Source organism: Camelus bactrianus, chromosome 2 (genome assembly GCF_048773025.1).
Source record: "Camelus bactrianus isolate YW-2024 breed Bactrian camel chromosome 2, ASM4877302v1, whole genome shotgun sequence".
In the NCBI taxonomy this organism is placed as follows: domain Eukaryota; kingdom Metazoa; phylum Chordata; class Mammalia; order Artiodactyla; family Camelidae; genus Camelus; species Camelus bactrianus.
In genome coordinates, this window is record NC_133540.1 from 18,481,953 (window position 1) to 18,496,104 (window position 14,152).

Consider the following 14,152-nt stretch of genomic DNA (forward strand, 5'->3'; position numbering starts at 1 on the left):
GGTAAAAGTGATTTGGGGTTTAGGTAGTAGTTGTTATATCCACAGTTTCTCCTTGACTTACTCTGTTGGTTCTATTTTGTTGATTACAAATACTATCTCTACCTTTCCTCTCTTTTTCTTTCCATTTTTCACCCTCTTTTTCTTCCTTTCCTTTTTCTAGTTTTTGGTATTCCTCTTTCAGTCAATACATTGTGAGTGTGTATGCTAGTAAGGAATTATTTTTCTGATGTTTACTCTAAGATCGGCTGGGCAAGAAATCTCTGGATATCCCGTAGTCAGTCTTTGAGTTTGCTGTAAATAATGCTCCCTTAAGTAAGCATTTCATCACTATAAAATTCTTTCTGCATTCTTTTTTTTAATTGAATTATAATTGATTTACAAGGTTGTGTTAGTTTCCAGTGTACAGCAAAGTGATTCTGTTTTATATGTATATATATAAATATATATATTCTATTTCATATTTTTTCCATTATTGGTACTACAAGATATTGAATACAGTTACCTTCTTGCTGCATATTGATGAGCTAAATGACTTTATCTTTCACCCTGACTTGTTTATAGAGGTTTTCGTTCAGGTTAACTTCTTTATGTAACTAATTTATTAATACTCTATATTATTTGTTAGTTTTGACTTTCAAAAGATGTAGACCCCACATCTATTTATCAGAGTTGGTATCACTTTTATTACATATTCCCTGATTTGAAATCTAGACTTGATTTATTTCTGCACTAGGGAGGGAAATTTCTGACAAATAAGGACTAGACATTTTAAACATGTTTTTAAAATATTATACCAAGAAGTCCTGGAATTTATTAGAGAGGGAGCTCCATTAAATGGGGATAATTTAGTAAGAACACAATATTAAAATTACAAAAATCCACATTTTTATGAATGATGGGTTTCGCATTTCTTTATTGGTTTATAATTTAGTAAAATTCAGGCAGAATTTCACAGTGAAGTTATTTAACAGTAAAGTAATCCTATTTGAAGGCTGTCTGAAGATAATGCTAAAATATTTGTGCAAAGAAATACTATTTGCTCAGATTCTTTTCTATTATATGTCATTACAAGGTATTGATACAGTTCCCTAAAAAGAAAAAAATATATATGTACGTATGTGTGTAACCAAATCACTTTGCTGTACACCTGAAACTACCACTATGAATCAACTACATTTCCATAAAAAAAATTTAAAAATTAAGAAAAAAACTCCACACCTTTTAGCAGCCTCTGAAATGGTGCAGCTGATGGAATGTGTATTTCTTCAACATCCTCACTGATAATTGATACTAATATAGTGCTTCTATATTATGCCAGGCCCATGTTTCATTACCAGGATAACGTTTTCATTCTCAGAAGTGGTCGCATCTAAGAGTAAAAACGTGCACGTGGCCCCATTGGTGAAATGGACTCCAGAGTCAAGGCAGACCTGCTCCCACTTGACTGAGAGGGAGGCTCCCCGGACCCGGCATGAGTCCTGGCCCAGCGTGTCGTGGTTCTCTGTGCCCATGGGTCCTGTGCCCACACCCCATCTTCTGAACACATGCGGGAAGGAAGAGAAAGAGGGACAGGAGTTATTGCAACTCTCTTTCGAGATTTTACAATTATTTGACTTAAATTGATATATAACTATTAGCCTCTCATATATGGTTAATATTACATAGAGCAGAATTGCATTCTTTCCTTGAAAAGCTGGAATCATTTGTTTTCCTGAAATAATCAGAGATGTTCTTAACTTTGCCTTTTCTATTAGTTTTTTTGTTTTTTGTTTTTTTTTTTTTAATTTTGAATCTTACCAAAAAATTGCTAGATATGTTCTATTCTTATTCTGATTTAGTTGTTTTGGGGGTAAAATTGAGCTCTATAACTGTATGTAATAAAGCTGAAAAGTGAAATAACCTGTTCAATCAGAGAGCATTGTGGCTTCCTCAGAGGTACAATGGAATGGTTTTAGACATCTGTAGTATTTAAACAAGATCCAAATTGTGTGTTTACAGGTTCGCTTAAATTTCTATTTATTTTTTAAACGTTCACTGTTTACAAACATCCCCACCCACATTCAGTAACCCTTACATAGAAAGTGTGTGCGTGGGGTTTCTTCTACTCTTTGAGCTTTAAAGGGGCCCGAGGGACATTGGGAGCTCCTGGAGAGGGCGTTCATCCGAGAGCGAATGATGACACAGCATTTCACGAGGGTGAAAAAAGCAGCTTGAATTCCTGCTTGTGTCCCCGCAGGAATCTTCTCGGTCCTCAGCTTGGCCTCCGAGTGCACCACGCTGGCGGCCGAGCTCCCCAAGGTGTCCTACGTGAAGGCGCTGGACGTATGGCTCATCGCCTGCCTGCTCTTCGGCTTTGCGTCCCTGGTGGAGTACGCGGTGGTGCAGGTGATGCTGAACAACCCTAAACGCGTTGAAGCAGAAAAGGCCAGAATTGCCAAGGCCGAGCAGGCGAATGGGAAGGGGGGCACCGCGGCGAAGAAGAACACGGTGAACGGTACGGGCACCCCCGTTCACATCAGCACCCTGCAGGTGAGCGCGACCTCGGCCGGCGGAGCGATTTCCGCGCCCCCCCCCCCCCCCCGCCTGCATCGTGTCGGGGTGCCGGTGTCGTGGGATTGGTACTCGTTTATCTCTCGCGGATGGAAAGGGAATGAGCGCAACAGACTTCCTGGAAGAGAGCAGAAAGCTTAGGTCCCATAGTAATTAACAAAAAGGAAATCAACACCTGATCTAATTTCTGGAGGACGCGGCATGGAGTTTAAGGCCGCACCTCTGCTCTGATGGTCACCACAGAGTGTGGAGGTCTTGCCGGAAGACTTTGCTCCTGTCTCGCATCTGACAAGCCCAGTAAGGGGCCAGGGCGCTGCTGGGGGGCCCGGAAGGCTGAGCCCATGTTTTTGGTTCAGTCTCCCACCTGTTCCCCTCAAGAGGGAGGGCTTCACACAGCACAGGGCAGGCAGGCTCCTGATTTATTGGATGCCTGGCCCATAGGGAGCTATGCCCACGTTTGGGATTTGTCCAGCCCAGGGTGAATAGTTGAAGAACTGGGCAGTAGTTTGCTTGTTCACTCATATATTTCTTTTTTTATTCAATAAAAAGAGTTGAGGACCTACTGTTGCTAATAACATCGTGTTCCCAACTCCAAGCATGTGCCAGGTGTGTTCACAGCAAAGGTGTTGCTGCGAATAAAAGGTAGACTATGTCTATGGATGTGAATCAATTAAGACATCAAAGCTGGGGGGAGGGTAGAGCTCAGTGGTAAAGCATGAGCTTAGCATGCACGAGGTCCTGGGTTCAGTCCTCAGTATCTCCATTTAATTTGTATATATATGTACGTAAACCTAATTCCGCCCCCCCCAAAGAAAAACAAAAAACAAAACAGAAAACATCAAAGCTGCTGTACATGCAGCATGAATGAGAGAATTGTTTCTTTACAGTAATGATATATATTTTTAAAATAAGGATTGATTTAAATTTGGTAAAATACATAAAGGAGATTTCCCTGTGAACACATCTGTATCATCTGTGGAAGATGCGATTATCTGTATGAAACCATGCCTGCGTCTTCCGGTTAAGAAATACTGTGTGCGGTGATTGGCTTTTAAACGTGTGCAGATTCAGACCGAAAAGGACCACAAAGCTAATCTCAGCGGCTATGGTCTGGAGCCTTGGGAAGTTCTGTCCGCATCATTAATTTTTATTCCTGACGGTTTCATTATCATACTACCCGGTTTTTGCTACCAGTCATTTTCGGAAGTGACACGTTTACATGATGAAAGTAAATGAGAGACACATATTCATGTGAGGAAAAATGGGGAAATTATAGATTGGAGACTAATAGAAGCAAGAATGCTGTAAGACTGTATTATGCGGGGGTGCTGTCTTGTTGATAACTAGTTCATTTGATCCCTCTTGATGTGATGGTATAATTGTTTAAAACAGTATTTATACTGTAAACGCTTTTCTCCGCTTGTGTACATACTTGATTTGATAATTATGTGCAGAGGGCATTAACTGAAGAGGGAAGTTGTGTTTGTGTGAAGTCTCTGCTGAGCGGGAGAAGGTGGGAGCAGCGAACCAGGGAAGGAATGAGGAGCTGTTTAAAGAGCCTGAGGGCTTCTCCGTAGGGAACCCAGTTTTATCCCTCATTCAGAGCTGTCCCATCATTAAAAGTGACTCCTGTAATAGGCGCTCGCCACCAGGACACACACACAACTCATTTCAAAGATAACAGTCTTCAAATACCTTTACAGAAGAGGTTTTAATAAAATCAAAACCCTGGGAGAACGTGTAAATGCATTTTAACTTGTTTTTTCACCCCGTGTCTCTTGGTTTCTCTGCTCCCCACTTCTGAAGGCTGCCGTCCAGCTCTTGGCTAGAAAATATACCTCAGTGTTTGTTCAGGTCAAGGACAGCCTGCTGGTACCTGACGTACTGCTGGGGAAGAATCAGTTTTACTTTTTACCTTAAGCGTAATCTTTACCCAGCCCTCATCTAGTCAATGACAATAGAATTCGTGTAACTAGTCAATGCGTCTTACTAATAAGGCAAAGGCCGGAGTAACCACTGTGTGCTAATCGTGTACAATGATGTGTTTCCCTTTTTTGGTAAAAACAGGAGATATTAATAGTGAAGATTCCCAAGGTGAACACCAGAGGTCAGGAGAGAGATCAGTGGAATATTATGCAGTTGGGTCACAGTTTCACCCTTCTGTGGCCTTTCCTGACGTCGGTGCCCCTTAAACCATAGGTCAGCCTATACCTCCATCTTTTCCAAGATCTCTTCAGATTGCCAGGGAGAGTTCATTGTGAAATAATTATTTGGTATATTATAGGGAATGGAGTCAGATTTAATAATTCCGAGTTTCTCAGCCAAATAATCTGTAGCATATGATCCGGCTGAAATATACACAGTTCCTTTGGATTCTCTGCGTTTGGAGTCTCTGTGTAATTCGTCTTTAGTCAACAAGGGAGAAATGCCTTTCACTAGTGAATCTTTGGTTCATGGTAATGGTGACCATGTTCAGTTCTTATTTGTGAGTGTGATTTAGGGACACACTGTCTCACTGATGTGACAAATGCCTCAGTCTTCTATAAACCATCTGGTTTGGAAGTAGGATCCATGGGGAGGTCAAAGATTAGAAGTACCAGAAGATTTCTGTAATTCGTATATTGTACTGAGATGAGCTGTGCTGTTTGTGGTTGAAGATGGGTTTTTATTTATCGCTCACTCTTTCAACTGAGAACTCTCACGAGCCTGGGAGTACCTAAGATAACTGGCGATTTGTGCTTTGATCTCTTATCATAAAATAACCTACTGAAAGTTTATTCCACGACATAAACCTTGTTACGCACACAACACGTTAGAGCCCTCCGTGTTCAGGTCACCTCCTGGTTTAATCAGTTGACTATGATTTCTGTTTAACCAAAAGAGATCATAGTCAACTGATTAAGCCATCCGATTTTTTTAAGTATCTTTTTGAAGACGTCTTCTACATAGAAAAATTCTGAATACCCCCGTCTTTCACTTTTATCCTCAGGTTGGAGAGACCAGATGCAAGAAGGTGTGTACCTCCAAGTCTGACCTGAGATCTAATGACTTCAGCATCGTGGGCAGCTTACCGAGGGATTTCGAGCTGTCCAATTACGACTGCTACGGGAAGCCCATTGAAGTCAACAACGGCCTCGGGCGATCTCAGGACAAGAACACCAAGAAGCCGCCTCCCGCCAAACCCGTCATCCCGACAGCCGCCAAGCGCATCGATCTTTATGCCAGAGCGCTGTTTCCTTTCTGCTTCCTGTTCTTCAACGTGATCTACTGGTCGATATATTTATGATAAACCTTTTCCATTCATGTAAAGTAAGAGCCCATCGCATTGTGACCAGCCTCGTCCATCAAGGCCAGCCTGCGGACGATTGTTTGCATCTTCACAGCAATACACTGCATCTTGGACGCCATCGGTTGTCATAGAAACGTGGCTCCTTTATTTGGAATGGCAGCATGATCTCATTACGTCTGTGCTCTAATCATGATGTATTTATGTAAAGCAAACGTGTCGCTTTAGGAACCAATGAAGGACAAGCGTACCACATAAACCAAAATCCAAACGTTTCTCTCCAGTTAGTGTGAATTGCAGATACTTCCAATAATTCTGATAGTAATTCTGTGCTCGCTGAACCCTATCATGATCTGATCGCCATTCTAATGTCCGTGTTGCAAACTCCCCTCCTTGTGACTTGCAGAGAAAGCCATCTTATTCTTGTATAATTTCAGATGGTATTATCACAGATAAAGCAGAATTATATTACATATCATTTAAATTTATAAGTAGAAATATATCAGCTATAATTATGCAAGCTCTGTGGAGAAATAAAGATCAAAGATGTACTAATTTGTAAAAAATCAGCTTATTTTAAAGTCTGCCTGTATTGTCAAAATGCCAGGGAATAAAACACAGTAAGCATTTTTGAAACAAAAGGAAATCTAGATGCACCTAAATTCATGCTGAATTCTGGTCTCTGATAAAATAAAACTAAAGGATAGATATATTGATTAAATATTTCTGATAAAAGAAATTCTACTTTAAAACCTAAATATATTTTCATGGATTTTATTTTGTTGATACAGAGTATACAAAATCATTGTGCCTTAAAAAGAGTCATAAATATTTTAAATCGGAATATAGTAGTGGGTATGTGATTTCACACCACTGTTAAGAAACCAAGAGGAAAATCATTACTAGAAGTAACTTGGGTTTGGGAAGGAAAATTCATAGTAATTAAAGGATTTTAACTTCTTTATGTTATTAAAATGCTTACGTATTTCAAAGTAAAATTAAATTTTTTTCTGAATTTCTTTTTTTCTTATTTGAATAGCTTTTGATTTTGCTACAGAACATTCAAGGATTAAGTAAGTAATTACTTTATGTTAAGCCTCTCTTCTTCTTGTATTTTCTTTCTTGCTAAAGGTCTAGATTGCTTAGATTTCCTTGCTTTGATCTTGTTCCAACTTTAAAATAGATACTTTCTGGTCTCTGACACTCCCGGGTCGCCATAGCTGATAGCAAGACTCTGTAATCCACCTAACACAAACATGACGCCAAGTGAGAATATTTACATCCTTTGGAGAGTTTTGTTGCAGCTGAGAGTTTGTGTGGTCAATTCAATAATAAAATGTGTTTGAATATTGTTTGTGCCAATTGCTGTGTATAATTCAGTGCTATTTTGTTGAAGACTAATTTTTTACAAAATCACTGATTGCTAAATCTTTAAAAAATGAAACATATCTAATCTCCACAGTCCTTCAGCACCCTCTAGTTGCAAAATCTCAGCCATCTGAGTAGTTTTAAAATTTCCCCCCAAATCTATATTTGATGGGTTTCAAAATCCTGCTAGGATCCAGGGCAAAACATGTTAATGGAACTGTGTTAGGAAAAAAGGAAATGTCTTGGATAAGACTTCGACCGTTTAAAATTTGTATTATAATCATTATATTTGCTCATAATCTCTTTTCTTTATTCTTTCAAATTTCACTCATATCAGGGAGTTTGTTTTAGAACCAGAGTTGAAGCGGGAAAGGTACCAGATGGAAGGCAGGTCTCATTATAGAGGATTTATTTCTTGAAAATAATGTGAATTAATTACTTTCTGTAATACGATATTGTAGCCTCTTAAGATCAATTTTAATACCCAAATACATACAAATGGCTGTCCCAGGATTAAGTGCGCATATATAGCTGCAAATGGAACATTCCATGGTGACCATGATGAAGTCCAGTTGGTGTCTGCTAACAGTTGCTTCATATTGTTACCTCGAGAGTCTAGTTACTTAACCCCAGGGTAGTCCTGATCTGTGTACTTCAAATAGTATGTCTTTCTAGGAAACGTGCAGTATATTTACCTGGATATCAGCATCTCAAATTCATTGTTTCCAAAATTAAAAAAAAAAAGAAAGATCTCCTTACAATTTGGTTGTTTCTTTCATTTTCCGTTTCTGATAGAGTCATCACTGTTCCCGTCGCCTGTGTTAAATCTGCCTTCCTTTCCCACACGGTCAGTCATAGAGATTCTCTCTCACACCTGCCACCTCCTCTCCTTCTGGGGACGCCACCCGAAATCCGTGTCCCTTTCCCAGTCATCAACTGTGACAGTGGTCCCCAACCCCACTCCTTTATAACTCTTATTTTTCAACTTGCTTTGTGATGTTCCTTTTTTAATTGCTAAGTAATACGTGAATACCTGGATGGATTAAAGAACGAACAAATGTGTTAAAAGTGAGGAAGCACTTCACGTTGCCATCACAGTCTCTTCTCTTCAAACTCTCGCCCAGTCCCCAGAGGTCGCCAGGGTCTTGTGAACATTCAGACTCACTCGGGACATTTACAGCCTCTGTCTACTTTTTAAATATGAAACATAATTGAACATAATGGGGTTTAATGTAAATGGGAATCTACTGGATGTATAGTTTTACAATTTGTTTATTTTTCATTTAATATGTTTCAGAGATCTTCCTATGTGGGCACATCCTGGATGTTTATAAGCCTATCTTTGGCTATCCTTCTATATAGCATATAGAAGGTGGCTGAGCTTCGCTTCTTTTTAAACAGAAATTTTGATTGTTTTTCCTTTCTACTACAAAATAAGTTAATTGCAATAAATATTTTTGTGCACGTACGTGGCTATTTCTGTCAGGCAGATGCCACAATTTGAGGTGCTGAGTTGAAATATGTATATGTTTTCAATTCCAGTGGTTTCTCCCAAATGTCCTTCCAAACGCCTCGAAGGTAGCTTTTTATGATCCTCCCACAGCCTGGTCTTCCTATAACCTGTTGTATGTTGACATATTACTTTGCTTTTTTAAAACCTTTTTTGACATTGTGTCAGACTTAAAAAACGTGCAAAAATATTACAAAGAATTTTTGTGCACCATTCATCCAGTTTCTCCAAACATTAGTATTTTATCACACGTGTTTTATTTTCCCTCCTACCGTGTGTGTGTGTGCATGCATGAGACACTAAAGTTGCAGATACGATGATGTTCCCTTATATTTACACACTTCACTGTATGTTTCCTAAACCAAGACCTCCTTTCAGAGCCACCCTGGTACCAGGTACCCAGATGGGGAAACTGACATTGACAAAATACTATAATCTAGAGACTTGATTCAAATTTGCCAATTGTCTCACTGTTTCTTTTTTTTTTTCCTTTGGTTCATGATCCAATCCCTAGTATTACATTTTTAATTTACCTGTCATGGCATTAATTTCTTTAAAATAAAGCTGTGGTCACAGTATTTTGCTCAAACGTTTTTAGACCTTTGTGTTGCCAATGAACTATAAAAAACACCTCTCTCTGACACATAAAATTCTCCTCGTTAGATGTTTAGCTTATTTTGTAGTCATTTCTCACACTGCCTGCATCTTAAACTCCAATCAGACTGAAGCTGACCTTTGTATATCACACTTAGCAGTGATGGCAGTTCTAAGTTCGGTCAGGTACCTTTCCTTTTGGGTAAGTGGTTAATTTTAAGTCTCATTATTTCTTTGAAGTGGGCTGGTCTTGGATGCTGTGTCTTTAAATATTTATTTTAACTAATACGTTTTGACTCAATATTAAGTGTTTTTCAGGCTTATGTTTTCATCTCTATTGACTAATGAAATTAATATAGCCCAAAAAACATATGCAGTGTTCAAGCTCGGCTGCTCTAAAAACAACTCAATTATCTGTAGTAAGGGAAATTTCAGTCTGCACAAATAGTTGGACATAAAATTTTAAAGTACCAAGACTAAGATGACAAGTAGTTTGAAATCTTTTTTATAACCTTTAATCAAGATTTCTTGTTAGAATATTATTACCTTGCTTTAGAAAAGCAGATTTATTCCAACTATATTTTCTAATTAAATGCATATGTTTACACAGTATATCATTAATTTGGCATTCCCTAACTACCCCTCCACCCTTTTTTATGAAGCTAGTCTTAAACTTTTAAGAGGTTAAGGTTGAGTTCTTCAAAGCATTAGACATGTCAATTGGGCAAATATACTTTACAGATTTTCTTGTGATTAAAATTAGTGGATAATGTGGATACCATACTCAGGGTTGGTTATAATTTCAATATCTACATATATACGTATAAACTTGATATTTTGCATTTAATACATTTTATATTTTCTCTACATATATATATACACATACATACATATATATACATATGCATTATTTAATTTTGTCCTTAACCAGCAAAAGCAAGGAGAAAATTAATAAATTCTGTTCCAGCTGGAATTTCTGTATTCCAGACAATAATTGCATTTTCACTCCTGTAAATATTTTTGAATTTCTCGCACTCAAGGATCACACCCAAAACAGTTCTTTCAAAATCTTCTCAGTATAAAATACTGAACAAAAAAAAAAATTGTAAAACAGTAAATGCTTACTGAGTACTTAATATGTTAAAGGTATTGTGTTAGCCAAAAATTGTTAGGATGAATAAAATGCATAAGAAAGGATAGACTCTTAAATGGTAAGTCAAGAGTGTAAGAACAGAAAGTATGCTGATTAGACAAACCACCTTGGTGCAAATCAGAATACATACTGCATATCATTAAAAAGCATAAGAGAAGGGACAAAAATCAATCATTTGTCTGAAAGGAAAAGACAGAAAAATAAGTAAGAAATACTTAAATGTAGAGAAACAAAAGGCCAATTTTCTAGAGGTCCTAGAATTTTGAAGCTAGACATGAACTGTTACAGAAATCAGGAATTGTAAAGTGCAGAAACAGAGCAATAAAAAATATTAAGGTGCTATTGGAATTTTATTTCCTAGTTCACATTGCTGAGAGGATAATGAACAGCAAAGCAAAAATGTTCCTTTGCTGATGAGGTAACACACTTCACCTAGTGTTTGTTTCTTAACTGAAACTCCCATCTGATCTTAATCCTATACCTTGAAACAATTTTCAGTAAATCCCAATTTGCAGCCCGAGGCAGTGGCTGTTCCATTAAGATGATCACAGGGAGGTGACCAGAAGGAGTCAGACCTCTCTAAGATTTAGCAAGAATGCAGTCAAATGGCAGGTCCTTCCCCAATTACCTCATCAAACAGAGGTTTTATTAGTCAATTAACATTGCCTCACCCTCTGTCCCGGCTGACACGGAACAGAAACCTCATTTTGCAAAATGGTAAACAAGAGGAAGAGGTAAATGATTTTAGCTTTTGGAAAGCTCAGCTACGTTTATTGTATGTTCTCAAGGGATGTTCTTTTAAGCATTTATTGGAGCTGGAAATGTAGCAGGAGGAACAGGACACTTAACAATAGTACACACTCTGGTCCTTCTCTTCCAGGACCAGGACCTCATGCCACGGAGATTTGAGAAACCACCGAAACATCAGATCTCCCTCCTTACTAACAAACTTACACATTTTAAAAATAAATCTAACGATCTGCAGGTTGGTCAGCTGCAAAGATGATCTTTAACGTATTAATGGGGAGAATATGACATAGAACTCATTAAGAGGGAATGCCTGATAAATTTCACCGCGGACTATTAAAAAGCCTCTTTCTGAACACATCTGCTCTTCTCTGCTTTATTCATTTGTGTTGTACTCAAAAGCCCTTTCATGCAAAAATCGCTTGAGTCTCCAATCAGTCCACTGGCATCTTGGGAGCGTTCGAATTTCCAGCGAAGTAACTTAAGTGTCCAAATGAAAATGAGGAATTTCCTAAAGGGGTAGATAGGACATGCATCACACAGAAATGATCCAAGGGTCTCCACTACGTCAAGAGCCAGTCCTGTATGAGAATCCAGAGGGAGGCAGGCGAGGGGAGAAGGACTTCTGGGCTGGAAGGAGCACGTGTGGGTTACCGTGCGTACACAACCCCGCAAAACTTGTCAAAGAGTCTTTTTCTCAATTACCCAATTTTTAAAGAGGGAGTAAAAATACTATAAAAGAATTATCGACTGCAATATGTTAAGTCTGTCTTTTAGAGTGGTTACAGGCCAGGACTTGGAAGGAGCTGTCTAGCCAGCGTTCTATTTACGAGTGTAAATCTTGGCAATTGTTTTTTAAAACATCCTGAGCCTCAGTTTCCCCATTCAGAAAACACGAGTGATGATGACAACCTCCTATTATGATGATGAGGATTTAATGTGTCATTTACTGTAAGGCTCTCAGCAGGTACCCAGCACACAGTAAGTGCGCAATAAATCACAATCATTATCTCTGCCTCCTACGGCTGCTACTATGTCTGCGTCAGCTCTCGCGAGAAAACTACTTCCAAAGCAGTTTCGGTTTTTCAAATAATTTTTATTAGCATAATGGGTGTTTGGCTAAAAAAATACACTGACATCCATAATCGTTGGAGATCAGTCTTGAATATAACACAATTTAAGAAGAGGAGCAGTAGCAGGAACCACAAAATGCGTATTAAAGTATACTTGGAATGTATCAAGGTACCCTTAGAATATTTACTTGGAGGATCCGTGATTTAAGAATTAGGTTGTGGGTGATGCAAGGCCCCTAATGCAGAATCCACATAGTGAAAGGTCTGCTTTTACATTTATCCATATAAAAAGAGAACTTAAAAAATGAGATTTCAGAATTTAAAAAGAAAGAATGGGTAAAAGAACTTCTTGGCTAGATTAAACATGCTGTATAAATCAAGCCTCATCCGCTCACGTGTGTGTGGCAATAATTCACGTACTGTACAACCTCTTACAGCTCCTGCGTGTAGAGTACTAATAGATGATTAATGCCCAAAATTATCATCCTGGAAAAGTGCATGATTCAGCAATTCTTTCTGAAATGTAGAAAGAACACTAAATTACATTCAATAGAATTGTCATGTTGACGTATTTCATTGTGTTCTAATTCTTTGAAGGCTGATAATCCAACTACTGAACATAATGGTTATTCTCAATTAATCAAAATATCTGATTAAGTCAATTCTGTATAAATGATAATGTGTTACATTCTGAATTCATATTAAAAATGTATGAGGCCAACCTCTAAGTAATAAAGCCATCTTTAATGTTCCTTAAGGCAATATATCTTATATTATAGCCACAATATTTGTCCATTTACTGAAGACACATTTGTTAAACACACAACATAAATATAATGCTGGGAAGACATTAGATTTTTAAAATATCATTATATATGTGTATGTGTGATCTAAAAAAAAAGACACAAATGATCTTATTTATTAGACAGAAACAGACTTACAGACAGAAAATAAATTTATGGTTACCAGGGGGGAAAAGAGGTGGGAAGGGATAAACTGAGAGTTTGGGATCAGCAGATACACACTACTGTATATAAAATACTGTACAAGCACCTACTGTACAGCACAAGGAACTATATTCAGATCTTGAAGTAACCTACAATAAAAAACATGCAAAGGAATATATGTGTGTTCATGTATGACCAAACCATGATGCTGTACACCAGTGCTGTACACTGATCATACTTCAATAAAAAAGAAAGAAAAATAAATAATAATCTAAATGCAAAAAAAAAATATATGAATGTGTATGTATGTGTGTGTATAGGTTTAGGTCAATATAGGTATATATGCGTCTATATGCGTGTATATACATACATATAGTGCTTACCATTAATTGGTGTTTTATTTGCAACTAAGACACACTACATTTTTGCCCTCTGGGAAGTCCTACAAGGCACCTACTTTATGTCTTTCTGGAATAGTTTCACATGAAGGTTACATTTGAGGTCTTGGAGGGAATGCCTATTTAAAGCTCAAATAAAATAAGGGTGTGCTAATTGACAGGAACCAGATGGCCCGTAGGGGGAAAAACCTATTCTCAACAGATTGTTCCATTTATTTATTTACATGCAAGTCATTGAAAACCCCCCTCCTTGTGTATACCTTGGGTTTGCTCGCCCCATCTTATAAATGGACTGTCCCTGCCCTGCCCCATCATTCTATCATCAGGAACAACTCCTCTTTCCTCCCTGCCAGTGGTTTGGGAAGGAAACACACCCCTTCACCTCACTCTTCACTCAGTCTCGTGCCTTTGGATTCACATGTAATTCAGGCTGAATGGAACTCCGTCTGCACAGGCCAAGTCCCTCCCCGTCCAGGGTCTTGGCATGTGCAGAGCCTCCTGGGATGTGAGGATACCCAGCCCTGCA

The 14,152-nt window shown here is 38.3% G+C and overlaps 1 protein-coding gene across 2 annotated transcripts in view; it reads left to right on the plus strand.

Moving 5' to 3' along the window:
* GLRB (glycine receptor beta) overlaps positions 1 to 8,768 on the plus strand; it is a 72,359-nt gene extending 63,591 nt beyond the window's left edge. For both annotated transcript variants that reach the window (XM_074376599.1, XM_010955486.3), the window contains exons 9-10: positions 2,237 to 2,529; positions 5,540 to 8,768. In XM_074376599.1, coding sequence (XP_074232700.1) covers positions 2,237 to 2,529; positions 5,540 to 5,836 — 590 coding nt within the window. In that variant the 3' untranslated portion in view covers positions 5,837 to 8,768. The remainder of the gene's footprint in view (positions 1 to 2,236; positions 2,530 to 5,539) is intronic.
* The last annotated feature ends 5,384 nt before the right edge of the window (positions 8,769 to 14,152 follow it).